Raw genomic sequence first — 14,437 nt, 5'->3', positions numbered from 1 at the left:
CAAAAGAACGTGCTCTCTTCCACTCGCTTGGAAACACTACATCCAAAATTGGAGCCACCTAGAAAAACTACATTTTCTGGCTCATTTTTCCAAAAACCATTATGAAACTCTTTCGAAAGACTGTTGACATCTAGTGGAAGCCCTGGGAACTGCTATCTGGGAGGATTTCACCTTATAATAAAAATGACAGCCATTGAAAACAGTGGTAGGCTGAAATTTCTTTTTTTTTGGGATGGTTTGTCCTCTGGGTTTCACCTGCCATATCAGTTCTGTTATACTCACAAACATCATTTTAACAGTTTCAGAAACTTTTGAGTGTTTCTATCCAAATCTACCAATGATATACATATCCTAGCTTCTGGGCCTGAGTAACAGGCAGTTTACTTTGGGCTCGCTTTTCATCCGGACGTGAAAATACTGCCCCCTACCCGAGAGAGGTTAAGAGTCAGGAAGTGTTAGTAAAATGTCAGCTGAGTCTTAGAAACGATGGTATAATTTGACCACAAGCCCCACATTTCAACAGTCTGATTAACATAATCTATTTATTTTCTCAGTTGATCATCACACCTCCAGAAAGGATGTGGTATTCCTTGTGGATGGTTCTGATGGCACAAGGAATGGATTCCCAGCAATGCGTGATTTTGTTCAGAGAGTAGTGGGGAAACTCAATGTGGGAGGAGACAAAGATCGCGTTTCTGTTGTCCAGTACGGTAGAGATCAAGAAGTTAATTTCTATCTGAACACATACACCACAAAGGAGGACATTCTTGACAGTATCAGACTTCTGAGGCACAAAGGTGGTAGACCCCTTAATTAACATAGGGGCAGCCCTCCAATTCGTAAGAGACAAAATCCTCTGGAAGCAGACGTGATGAAGGTGTCCCTCAGATATTGATTTTGCTGAGTGGTGGACGGTCAAATGACACTGTTAGGCAAGCTGCCTTGGATATGAAAGGTCAAGGAATACAGAGTATTGGCATTGCCATCAGACAGGCCGACACTAGAGAAATGCAGTCAATTACATCTGATTCACAGCTCATCCTTATGGCACAAGACTTTTCATACCTGCCAGGCCTGCAGCTGGAGCTTTTATTATCAATTGCTCAAGTTTCCAGTCCTGGTTTGATAGGTAAACATTTTCTTTGTTTTCCTCTGTCTATTTAACCAGTTAATTGCTTTGTGATGTTAAAATCTTTTAGATCTACTCAGCTACTCTTTCCTAGTAAGATATTTGCTTTTATCTACATTCTCCAAAATAATGCGTAGAAGTATTTAGAGTATTAGAAGAATTAATGCCGCTCATTATTTTAAGTCATCAACGACAATGGGTGACCACTGTGAAGATGGATTGTTTAGTGGCGTCCCCACCTCATAGGCAAATCCTCCAACATCTTGCTTAAGCCTTCTTTCATATTGCTCTTACGAATTTTTGCTTCTTACATCTTACTTTCAAAGATTGTTCTTGAATATTGAGAGTGAATACTTCCACTTTACATCCATGCTTATGCTTGGTATTATTACCACCCAATTTCAAGAAAACTTTTCCATTCTTTATTTCATTGATCTCTACTCTTCTTTAATCACAGTCTTGTTAGTTGCCTATTAGAATAGGCAATTGCCTCTTTTTTGCAGGGGCAGCATTTTCACGTTTGGATGAAAAGCGTGCCCAGAGTAAACTGCTTCCTACTCAGTCCCAGAAGCTAATATATGCATATTATTATTAGTATTGGATAGAAAACACTCTGAAGTATCTAAAACTGTTTGAATCCTGTCTGTGACTATAACAGAACTTATTTGGCAGGCAAAACCCCGAGGACAAACCATTCAGATTTTGTTTTTTTTGAGGTCACTCTCTTTTCAATGGGATTTCATTGGGAATCCAGATTTCGAAGGGACCTTCCTGCAGTTCCTAACGCTTCCACTGGATGTCAACAGTCTTTAGAAATTGGTTGAGGTTTATCCTTTGAGAAATGAAGAAGTAGCCATGTTCAGAATGAGGCTCCAGTGAAGTGTACTGTTTGTTAGAGGCGCGTGACCAGAAAGCATGCTACACATTGTTTTCCTCCGTTATTGAACACAGATCATACCGTCTTCAATTTTATCGATTATTTACGTAAAAAAATACCTAAAGTTGTATTAGAAAAGTAGTTTGAAATGTTTGGACAAAGCTTACAGGTAACTTTTGAGATATTTTGTAGTCATGTTGTGCAAGTTGGAACCGGTGTTTTTCTGGATCAAACGCGCCAAATAAATGGACATTTTGGATATATATCGACTGAATTAATCGAACAAAAGGACCATTTGTGATGTTTATGGATCATATTGGAGTGCCAACAGAAGAAGCTCGTCAAATGTAAGGCATGAATTATATAATTATTTCTGCATTTTGTGTCGCGCCGGGAGGGTTGAAATATGATGGTCTGTGATTGTTTGCTGGGGTGCTATCCTCAGATAATAGTATTGTTTGCTTTCGCCATAAAGCAGTTTTGAAATCTGATACGTTGGCTGGATTCACAACAAGTGTAGCTTTAATTTGGTATATTGAATGTGTGATTTCATGAAAGTTAAATTTTTATAGTAATTTATTTGAATTTGGCGCTCTGCATCCTCACTGGATGTTGGCCATATCCCAGAGAGGTTTTTAAGCCTTCTTTCATATTGCTCTCACTCATTTTTGCTTCTTACATCTTACTTTCAAAGATTGTTCTTGAGTATTGAGAGTGAATACTTCCACTTTACATCCATGCTTTTGCTTGGTATTATTACCACCCAATGTCAAAAAAACGTTTCCATTCTTTATTTCATTGATCTCTACTCTTCTTTAATCACAGTCTTGTTAGTTGCCTATTAGAATAGGCAATTGCCTCAAATTTTGCAGCATTGGCATTTACTTCAACTTTCTGGAATGCATTCATTTAAATCAGTTGCAGTTGTTTTCAGCGATATTAATATGTAATATGCGTCATTTTGTTGAAAAAGTAGCTGACAAACTCAACTTCACTCCACTTCTATCTGAATACTTATGCTACAACTAAGGACATTCTAGACACTGTTAGAGGTCTGAGGGACACTTCTCAACACCGGGGCCGCCCTCCTGTACATCAAGGACAATGTGTTCACTACTTCATCTGGAAGTAGACACTGGCTCGATGTTACACAGGTTTAAGTCATTTTGAGTGGAGGAAGATCCAGAGATAAAATGAAAAATGTTGCTCATGTGCTGAAACAACAGGGTATCATGGTCTTTGCCATCGGGTCAAAAGCTACAGACATTGAAGAGCTGCCAAATATTTCTTTCAAACCTTCTTTGGCACTTACATTTTCCGAATTCTTTGATCTTTATAGATTGGAGAATTAACTTTTATCTTCAATGAGAATTACTACCGGGAGAAATTCTGGCATTTTAGGTAAGGGATGTCAGTAACACTTTCCCATAATTGCTTATTGATACTACATGTGAATCATGTGGTTGTCCCGCCACTCTTTTGATTGGCATTGTTCTCCAACATAAGAACAATAAGTCATTTTTCAAAGCTCCCCCCAGGTTTTAAATGGCTGAAATGTCAAACTAGTACTGTACTTGAATTATATATTTTCCTTTGATGTTGCTTTTCCAAGACAAAAGATTGTAGAATCTTGGTGATGTATTTTGAGGCTTAATTTGTCATTGTCTTCAACACAGAGGACAATGAGCTCTGTTTCCCAGCAATATATGGCACGTGATGTGCTCCTTTCTTATTTGCTTTAATTTTTGCTGAAATTTGAAATGAAGTGCTGAGTACTTTAAGATACGTTCCTCACATCTTTCAAAGTGTCAACCCTTGCTTGACTCTCACCACCGTGCTGGAATTGTGTTTTCATAATTTGTTTCACTTGCTGTCTGGATTTTCTTTTGCTATGCCAAATGGTTATAGCATGTAAACCCCCTGTTTCCCTTAAATACTGATATGACAAGAGTTGCATCTTGTTAAGTCCACATGTACTATTCTCCCTAGTGGAATCGCAAATTGGACGAAGTGATGTGTTCCTCATTGACAGCTCAGACAACAGTCGCAGAGGGTTTCCTGCCATGCAAGACTTTGTACTAAGAGTTGTGTAAAACCTTAATGTGGCCAGAGACAGGGTTGCAGTGATCCAGTTTAGCAGTGACTCTGTAGTGTTCTTCTACTTGAGTTCCTTTTCAACCAAAGACACTGTCATCAGCAAGATACGAACGTTAATGCATAAGGGAGGAAGATCGCGCAACACTGCCACAGCTCTACAGTATGTTAGAGACAATGTCTTCACCACCATCTCTGGAAGTCGACCTCTTGAAGGTGTTCCACAAGTACTGATACTGCTCACAGGAGGACCCTCCAGCGATAGTGCTAGGCAACCGGCTTCAACACTCGAAGATCTTGGCATTTTGAGCTTCAGCATTGTCACAGACTCAATTGGTCTTCCCACCACTGCTCACAAAAGTCGTTTTGTCTTTCTGATCACTGACCTTGTGTCACGCCTGCTCCCGCACTTCCCCCCTAGCGCTTGAGGGTGCCAGTCTCCCCAGCATTGCGTACTTCTGCCACCATCATTACGGACACCTGCCTTACCCCGTCACATGCATCAGCAATTATTGGACTCACCTGCACTCAATCACCTCTGTCATTACCTTCCCTATTGTAACAGGGTGAGTGACTGGTTGCCGTGAAGTCAGGCACAGGAGAGTAGATAACAGGAGAACTTTAATATACACCCTGGTCCAAAGGCACAGGCGAGGCAGCACAAAGCACAACCACGGTAACATGAACCAGATTAAACAAAACAAACAAACCTAGGTTATAAACAAACCTAGCGCAATGACCGATGACGTCGACTGCCGAACGCCGCCCGAACAAGGAGAGGGACCGAGTTCAGCGGAAGTCGTGACACCTATATATGTCTGGTTCCCCGCTCTGTTCCCTGCTTCAGCATTGATTGTAGTTTGTCTTTGTTTACCCGTGTGCTGACTCTGTTCCTGTTCTGTTACCTGTCTGTTCCTGATTAAATGTTGACTCCCCGTGCCTGCTTCTCATCTCCGGCATCGGTCCTTACAGAATGCTGAAGCCATCATACGGAGCATTGGGGATAGCTGACGTTCCGGTTGGTGGTGACGTTGGGGCCCGACACCGATGGAACCGGGGGTGCCTAAGCCAGCTCGTCGGGCTGTCACACCCTAGCTGACTCGAGAGGTTTCTTGCTCCGGTTGGCTCGGAAGGCACCCATCCCACGTCAGGCCTCAGCCAGATCGTCAGGTTTTTACACCCAGTCGGCTCGTCAGGCTGCCATGCCTCCTCTGGATCATCGGGCTCCCACGCCTCAATGGGATCAATATGCCTTCATGCCTCAGCCGGATCGTCAGGCTCCTATGCCTCAGCCTGTTCGCCAGGTTCTCACGCCTCTGCCAGTTCGTCAGGGTTTCATTCCCAGCCGGCTTGTCCAGCGCCCGTGTCTTGGCCGGCCCGTCAGGCTCGCCCAGGTGGGAAGCAGGGTGGCGCCCCTGGGGGGGTACTGTCACACCTGCTCCCGTTCTTCCCCCCTGGTGCTCGAGGGTGCCAGGCTCCCCAGCATTGCGCACTTCTTCCACCATCATTACACACACCTGCTTTCCCCCCGTCATGCGCATCAGCAATTATTGGACTCACCTGGACTCAATCACCTCTAGAATTACCTTCCCTATATATGTCTGGTTCCCCTCTCTGCTCCCTGCTTCAGCATTAATTGCCGTTTGTCTTTGTTTACCCGTGTGCTGACGCCGTTCCTGTTCTGTTACCTGTCTGTTCCTATCTCCGACGTTGGTTCTTACACTTTGGAGAGCTTCCAGACATCTTATTAGATGTACTGTTCACTTTAAACCGTACCACTCTTATTGGTAAGTGACGTATATTTTCTGAGTGTCACTTGTCCTTTTTTTATACTGGGAAGACAATTTGGAAAGAACTGCAAAGGACAGTAGTCCATTTGTTCATCTGAATATAAAACATCACTAAATGTCTAAATGCTTTCATGAGACATTATACACAACACAGCCTACATTTATTGTAATTTCTCAACTTGAAGAAATCAAGGATAAAAAAAGAAGGAAGGGAAGCGCTGCTAAGGTACATAAAAGTAGGTTTTGGTAGACAGAATGTGCTCTTTGGTAAAAGGGGTAAATTGTCCCTCAAAAAGAAAGCAGGACCAAGGCACTCTTCACAATTAATTAAAATGGCTATATTTGTATAATGTTCAATTTTTTTTTTTAAATTTTTTTTTTTTTAAACTCTGACGCATTTCAGCTGCTTGTCTTCGTCAGGGAGTACAAAGATATGACAATACAATGTCCTCTTGACCAGCTTGTTCCAATCAACTCTGATTTGAAGAGGGAGTGGTTACATAATTAATTGGACAACATCTAGTAAGCAATACTAAACGTATCTACAGTATTTCACTTTTTAATGTGTAATCAGAAATGCATCTCAAGGCTCGAAGCATCAGAACCCCTAGAAAGGTAGTTCTAACCTGGAATATGACAGGGCAAGTTGTAAGAATAGGAGAGTCATCGATTTTATAGTACACTAGATGACAGTAGTCTAAACATAGCTGAGGGCAATAGAGGAAAATATCCACTACATGACAGCAAAGGGACCTCTCATGACCCTACAGGAAAGGTGAGAAATCCATATCTTCATTTAAACCAGGGTGCTTAGTGGCCTGTAGTTTGTAAATCCATATCTTCATTTAAACCAGGGTATTTAGTGGCCTGTAGTTTGTAAATCCAAAAACTTTCTATTTGGTTTAGCTGTTTAAGATGGTCCCATTTTCTAATTGAGGCCGGAACATGATCAATACCCATAGCTTGTGGGGAGGCAGGGTCGCCATGGTGTGAGGACTTGTAGTGCCTTGCCATGGAGTAGTCTTCATTGCCTACCCGTATGGCGTACTTGTGTTCCGCTAAGCGGTCTTGAAGGCGTCACTTTGTCAGTCCGATGTAGAACACCTTGCACTGTGGACATTCCAATCTGTAGATGCCATGAGTGGTTTTGCAGTTAATGAAATGCTTGACTTGATACTCCATTTTAGACGCTGTGTCAACAAAATACTTTTTCGGTGCAATATTTCTGCAATGGTTGCACTGGTAGCATTTTGAAAGAGCCCCTGGGTTTGTGGTCTAGCCAAGTATTTTAAGAGTCACCCGGAAGATAACTGTGGACTAATTTGTCATTTAGGGTAGGACATCTCTTAAAGCTTATGACTGGTGGCTCTGGGAAGACTTTGTGTAGTAGGGTATCACTTTGGATGATTCCCCAATTATTTTTAATGACAATTTAAATGTTCTCTGCTTCAGTGCTGTATTTTGTAACAAAGTACACTCTCTCTGGTCCATCATAAGTCGCTCCCCTTTGCAACACGTTCTCTGTCAAGTCGTCCGGCCCTTATAACTGCATCTTTCAGGACCTGAGAGCTGTAAACCAGATTCAAGAAGTGATTCTCCAATTCAGCAGATATTACACTGTAGTCTGTTTTCTAATTGCAAATTCTGCAGACTCTTTGGAATTGGCCATATGGAATGTTATCTTTAGCCTTTTGGGGTAGAAGCTGTCTGCCCTCAGAATGGGATTCTCATTTGTAGGTTTCCTAAAGATTGATGTGCGCAAACAACCTTGCTATTTTTACTGATGTCAAGGTCCAAAAAATGCATGTTATCCTTGCTGTACTCCACACAGTAGTTTGTTTGATGTTAGGGTTAATGCTGATAAGGTATTGGTGGAAGGAAATAAATTAATCTTCTGAGCCAGACCAGAACAGGCAAACATCCTCAATATAGCGTCCCCACCATATAATCCAGTCAAAGAACTGGTTTTTAGAAGGATCCAAAATGAAGTAATTTTCCAATCTACGTAAGTACAAACCAGCGTAGGACTGTAGCAAGCTCCGATGGCACATCATTTGACTTGGTTAAGAATACGGTCCTGAAAGACAAAGATGTTATTATTACGAGTCCATTCAGTCAGTGAGACAATGAATTCTGTGGGAGGCATCTCAGTCTCAGGCCGGGTACTCATGATATGGTGCATAGCTGCCCATCCTTATTCATGTTCAATGGTGGTGTATAGAGACTCCACGTCCATGGTGACTAAAAAGGAAGCTGTACCTATATTGTTTAATTTTGTTCAACACATCTGTGGTGTCTTGAAAATAGGTTGGGAGTAATGGCTGAAAAGTCTTAATAAAGTAATCAATTTACTTGGAGATGGGTTCTGTCAGACCTTCGTTACCACTAATGACTTGTCTACCTGGGTGGTTTTCAAGATTCTTGTGGACTTTTGGAAGGAGATAATAAGAAGCAATGCACAGACCGCCATTGAAAAGAAAATTGAACTCATTGTCTGAAATGTAACCATTCTCCTTAGCTTCTGTGAGGATCCCTTTTGTGTTTGCTGTGATCAAGTGTACTATAAAATAGATTGTCTCTCCTATTCCTACCACTTTGCTCAGTCATATTCAAGTTTATAACCACCTTTCTAAGGGTTCTGATGCTTCTAGCCTTGGTATGCATGTTTGATAACATATCTACAGTATTTCACTTTTTAATGTATATAGTATTGCTTGCTAGGTGTTGTCCAGTGAATTCTGTAACCAATCCCTCTTCAAATCAGGGTTGATTGGAAAAAGCTGTTCAAAAGAAAACATTGTATTATCATGTCTTTGTACTCCCTGACGATGGCGTCCATTTTTAAACTTTGTTTCCATTCAACATGCCATACAAATAAAGGCATTTGAATTCAGTATATGAAGAGTGCCTTGGTCCTCCTTTTCTTTTGGTAAACCAAGAAGGATGTTGTCTTCTTGGTCGATGGATCTGATGACGTTAGAAACGAGTTCCTAGTGATACAAGACTTTAAGAAGCTCAAAGTGAACGAGAACAAATACCGAATTTCTGTGATACAGTACAGCAGGGATGTCATGGTCAATTTCTATTTAAACACTTATGCATCCAAATATAAGGTTATAAATGCAATCAGAGTCATCAAACTTGAAGGAGGGAGACCCCTCATCACTTAAGCAGCTCTTGTGTATGTCAGGGACAATGTCTTTATTGCTTCCTCTGGCCCAGGTGCCTGGAAGGTGTTCCACAAAAACAAATTCTGCTTAGTGGTGGGAGGTCTAGTGATAGTGTTGAACCCTTAGCTATGGCGCTGAAGCATGTTGGTGTGGTCCCTGTCAGTATTGGCCTTAGAAATGCTGAATACAGGGTCATGCAGTCAATCTCGAATTCCCCCAACAAAACATTTTCTGTCTGCGGAACCTCCAAAACCTCCAGACAGGGCTCTTCTTTGCTATGTCAAGACTTGCCAAAGCCGGGTATCCTGACCCTGCCACATTCATTGATCCGGGAGGTAAGACACTAGGAAGGAAAGTCCTTCAGCTGAAGTGTTCAATCATCGTTTGCAAAATGATATTGAATATCTTTGTGAGAACATGTTTTGAAATGTATTAACCCATTTACTATATAAGGAGCAGTGGTGGATAAACATTTTCTTCTCCCTTTCCTTTCAGCTCAGTCCCAGGGTCCCAAGAAGGATATCGTCTTCCTTGTCGATGGCTCAGATGGCGTTGGACGGGAGTTCCCCATCATCCAGGAGTTCATCCGCAGGATTGTGGAGAAACTCAACGTGGGCAAAAACAAGATCAGGATTAGTGTGGTGCAGTATGGTGACTCCCCCAATGCAGATATCAATCTGAACTCCCACACAACCAAGGAGGGGGTTATGAACGCTGTCAAGGGACTGCGTCAGCGAGGCGGCCGGGACCGTAACCTGGGTCAGGCATTGGAGTTTGTCAGTAACGAAGTGCTGAATGCTCAAAATGGCGGCAGGAAGGAAGAGGGCGTACCACAGTTCCTGATTGTCGTCTCCGGCGGGAAGTCCACAGATGAAATCAGTCGACCTGCGACATCACTGAAGCAGTCCGGCATTTTTCCCTTCAGCATCGGGACCAGAGATGTTAACCCTCAGGAGCTTCAGGTTGTCTCCTATGTTCCCAACTTTGCCTACACTGTAGACGACTTCCCTGGCCTGTACACAGTGCAGGACACACTGATCACCACGCTCACAGAGTTGTCAGATGAGGACATCGCCAGGCTGCGCCCTGTAATCCCAAATGTGGATGGTAAATGCACTCTCTTGCTGTCATCGATGTATGTTTTATAGGATGAATGTCTGTTTGAATTTCATAATAGTTGATCAAATGTTGTGGTATATTTGGACAACATTGCACTGAGAAATACTAAAGGCTGATCCGGGAGTACCATGTAGAAGGGGCACTAGTAGACAGCTAAAGGTGCCAGTGTCTGGCAAGAATGTCTTCAGATCAGGTTTATTGTAGATAATGATTCACCACACCACACCCCTCTGTATTGACAGTGCTCACAGTGGAAGTAAGCATGTAAAACAAAAGTGGTTCCACAAGGCATTTCTGGAATTGCAGTGAAGAGGCTAGATAGAATGTACATACACATACTGCACACTGACGTATGAATGCTAGGGATAGAGTATACCGGGTAGGATACAGTAATAACATAATATCTATGCATTGCTATAAACACTATAATGACCAGACAGTAATAACACAGTTATATGACTAAACACAACAATGTAGTATACGGGTAAATAATGCACACAACAGAGAATGACCGATGATAAGCATAGGCCAGATCTACACCAATCTAATGACATAGAAAGTAGCTGGACTAGCAACTGAAATTTGATTGCAATGTCAAACATGGGATAGTAACTGCACCACGAGGAAGGCACAGGCTAAATAAGGCTACATGCTACATAAGGCTAAATACAGTGCACATAGCACAAACAGAGGCTACACAAACATTGTAGATGTCCATAAACATAACGATATGCATACACAGAAAATAAGAACAGAAGAATTCATATCCGAGGTATGTGGCACAGCATAAAGGAGCTAGCATGACCGGCTAGCACCTAGGCTAGCTTGCTAGAAGTAGCATGATGAAAATGGTAAAGGAATAACTCTATGAGCCTTATAAACATGGTAAATGACTCAACTACCTTAGCAACAGCCAACGAAGCAATGACCTAAAGAAGCAATGACATGTACAGAACTTACACTTAGATGCACGCACTAAACACAGGTCAAATACAATACAGATGACTAGTCGAGCGAGTCCATTCACTTCTGACCATGATCTCACTCTGACGGCAGGAGCAGAGTTCATTGAGGTGTATGGAGAATGCTGTTCCACAGGGATGCCCATGTTGACTCCAATGCTTCCCACAGTTGTGTCATGTTGGCTGGATGTCCTTTGGGTGGTGGACCATTCTTGATACACACAGGAAACTGTTGAGTGTAACCGCGTTGCAGTTCTTTACACAAACCGGTGCACCTGGCACCTACAACCATACCTTGTTCAAAGGCACTTAAATATTTTGTATTGCCCATTCACCCTCTGGGTCCTGTGCTTTGAATGAGTGCAACTTTTCTCCAGTGATTAGTAGCGGTACTACAACCCAAAATGACGTCACCGTCTATGTTATATTTTCATTGGCTCATGAGATTTAAACGGTCCGACACGGACTTCCACATTACTTACCCCAGTATATTTGGCACCAATGTTTTCGTCTTAAGCAGCAGATAACATGTGATTGTCTGGTTTGGACACAGTATATACCAAACGAACGGGCTACTCACTACGTGTCGTTTGGTGTGGTGTAGTTCGTCCGTGTTTGACAGAGGGGGCCAACTCCACAGTGAAATTCATGTATGGAGTTGTTTAAAAATTGTGCAATTTGGTGATTTTCCTCCTGTTACTTATAACTTCATAATACAGTTGAACAGTATAAGACAAGCAATCCTTCAGAAACTGTCATGCCCCCTCAATTTGAAACAATATTTGAAACTGATTCAAAAGGTGAAAAGGTCAGTTCATTCACATTCAAAATATCAATACATTTTTTATTTGATACTCGTTCTTTGATGCCTTTGAGCATGTGCTCTGCTAATTGACTACGTCTCACACAAATACTTTATATACCGGTCCAATATATTCCACAGTGTTGCAGTTGTCTGTGGAATAAGTGTTTACTACTCTATCCTTCATGGCCCTCTCTATATTGACTTTTACACGGGCATAGCAAATATAGCCGAATAATCGCTCCAAGGTGGTCAGCTGAAGAGGTTTTACATTTTTGCATGGGAAAAGATGAAATCACCAATTACGTAGTGCCACGTTGTTTTGAACAGGATATAAGCATCCGTTGAGAAAGGCCACCCGGCTCATGGGTGCACCTTTGAGGTATTAGCAGGGCCACAAAAAAAGAATGCTTTAATAGCTAACACACAAGCTCAACCAAACTAAGTGCTGGTACAATACCATTTCTATTTCTTCAAATCCAGTGACACAAGAGACTAAAAACAAAAGATGATGCGTGTTTACAGCTTTGATTGATTGATGTTTGCTAGCAGTGGGTTAAGGAGGAAAACTACAAGTTCTCTTACGTGGGAGTTTGTCAAAGCAGCACCACAGACAGAGCACAATCACTACCACCATGCTCAATTGTTGTATCGCTCGTTGAGATGAACACCCCAACAACGTCTATCAGATACAGTCTTTTGCACTTTCGAGAGTGACCGCTGGGGTGTTTTTCATACGGTTGAACTTTTAACTGGGTTTCAGTAGTTTGCATCACCACCTGTGATTGTGCAATGCTGTAGTCTAGTTGAATATCGATTTAAAAAAATATTCTGCTTCTCAAATGTTCATTACAAAAATGTATTATCAATAATAATGAAATATTACATTTAGTGTCCTCTATTTCCCTAATGGGCGGGCCACCATTGACATTGCAGCTCAACTTGTGTTGTTAACAAACACATTTGATGTGCCTGTCTTCTCTCACAGTCACCACAACCATAGTATCCACTGGCGGAGAAAAGAGGGATGTGGTTTTCCTCATTGACGGCACAACAGCTGTGCGCAGCGAGTTCCCCGCCATCCGTGACATGATTGGGAGGGTCGTGGAAAAGCTAGACGTGGGTCTGGATCGGGTGAGGGTGTCAGTGGTGCAGTACAGCGACGGTGCCAAGGTGGAGTTCCACCTGAACAAGCACTCCACCAAAGACGAGGTCCGCCAGGCCACGAGGAAGCTTCAGAGCAGCGGTGGGAACCGTCGGAACACTGGCCGTGCCCTTGAATGGATCTCCAAGAACATCTACCAGAGATCAGCAGGTAGCCGCATTGAGGAGGGAGTTCCTCAGTTCCTCATTCTAGTCACAGGGGGAAAGTCCAACGATGACGTCTCTGGACCGGTTAATCAGCTGAAGACCAACCTGGTTGCCCCTTTAGCCATCGGCACAAAGAATGCCGACCCCAATGAACTGAGGCAGATCGCCCTAAAGCCAGAACTTGCCTACTCCATTAACAACTTTGGGCAGCTTCCAACAGTGGAGCAGCAGCTTATTGCTTCAGTCAACACCATGACCACCACTGACATCTCCGGCAGTTTTGTTCCCCCAGTTTTGGATATTGGTAAGACATACTAGATTATTAAACCCAATGTAATTCTAAATAGTGCTTACCAATCTAAAATATTTTTGAATATGACGGCAATTTATGTTATGTTTTGTATGATATTGGCTCAACTGTTTTAATCCCCTTGTTGACTTTTTAAAGATATTTTGCCAACAAGAAAAGTGAAACACCACCTGCTTTACTTTTTCTTGTGTCTTTACTTCTCAGCTAACCTCAACATGGGGAGGAAAGATATCATCTTTCTCATCGATGGCTCGGACACCACAGGCTCCAATGGCATCGCCCACATCCGTGACTTCATCCTCAACATCGTTCAGCAACTAGATGTGCAACTTGACCAGGTCCGGATCGCTGTCGTCCAATATTCCGACAAGGTCAAGACCGAGTTCTCTCTCAACTCCCACAACAAAAAACCAGCTGTGCTCTCAGCCATTAAAAGACTACGCCAGCAGGGTGGAAGATCATCCGATCTGGCCAACGCCATCGAGTATGTGATCAGGAATGAGCTGAAAGCCTCGGCGGGTGTCCGGCTTGCGGAGGCCTCCCAGCATCTAGTGGTCCTTACTGGCGGAAGGTCCCCCACTGACGTGTCCGTGTACGGCCCTCTGCTTAAAGGCTCCCGAGTTAACTGCATCGGCATCGGGGCTGGTGGAGCAGACTCAAGGCAGCTCAACCAGATTGCCACCAGCTCTGCCGATGTTCTCCAGGTACCCGCTTTCTCCGGCTTGCCAGTCATTAAGGAGAGGTTTATTACCAGGCTGAACGGAACAATCCCTGAAGAGGCACCTACAGATTTTGTCGACCCAAGTAAGTGAAACCACACAGCAATGCATTCTCACCTTATTCTTTATAAGAAATGTATTGATAAATACCAAA

The 14,437-nt window shown here is 42.8% G+C and overlaps 1 protein-coding gene across 1 annotated transcript in view; it reads left to right on the top strand.

Annotated features, from left to right (window-relative positions):
• Positions 1-14,437, top strand: part of LOC120057734 (collagen alpha-3(VI) chain-like) — a 72,978-nt gene that overhangs the window by 27,090 nt on the left and 31,451 nt on the right. The window contains exons 17-19 of the mRNA XM_039006215.1: positions 9,556-10,167; positions 12,947-13,558; positions 13,769-14,368. Of these exons, the coding sequence (XP_038862143.1) occupies positions 9,556-10,167; positions 12,947-13,558; positions 13,769-14,368 (1,824 nt within the window). The remainder of the gene's footprint in view (positions 1-9,555; positions 10,168-12,946; positions 13,559-13,768; positions 14,369-14,437) is intronic.

Source organism: Salvelinus namaycush, chromosome 13 (assembly GCF_016432855.1).
Source record: "Salvelinus namaycush isolate Seneca chromosome 13, SaNama_1.0, whole genome shotgun sequence".
Lineage (NCBI taxonomy): Eukaryota > Metazoa > Chordata > Actinopteri > Salmoniformes > Salmonidae > Salvelinus > Salvelinus namaycush.
The sequence above is the reverse complement of the archived record's forward strand: the minus strand, read 5'-3'. Positions and strand labels throughout refer to the sequence as shown.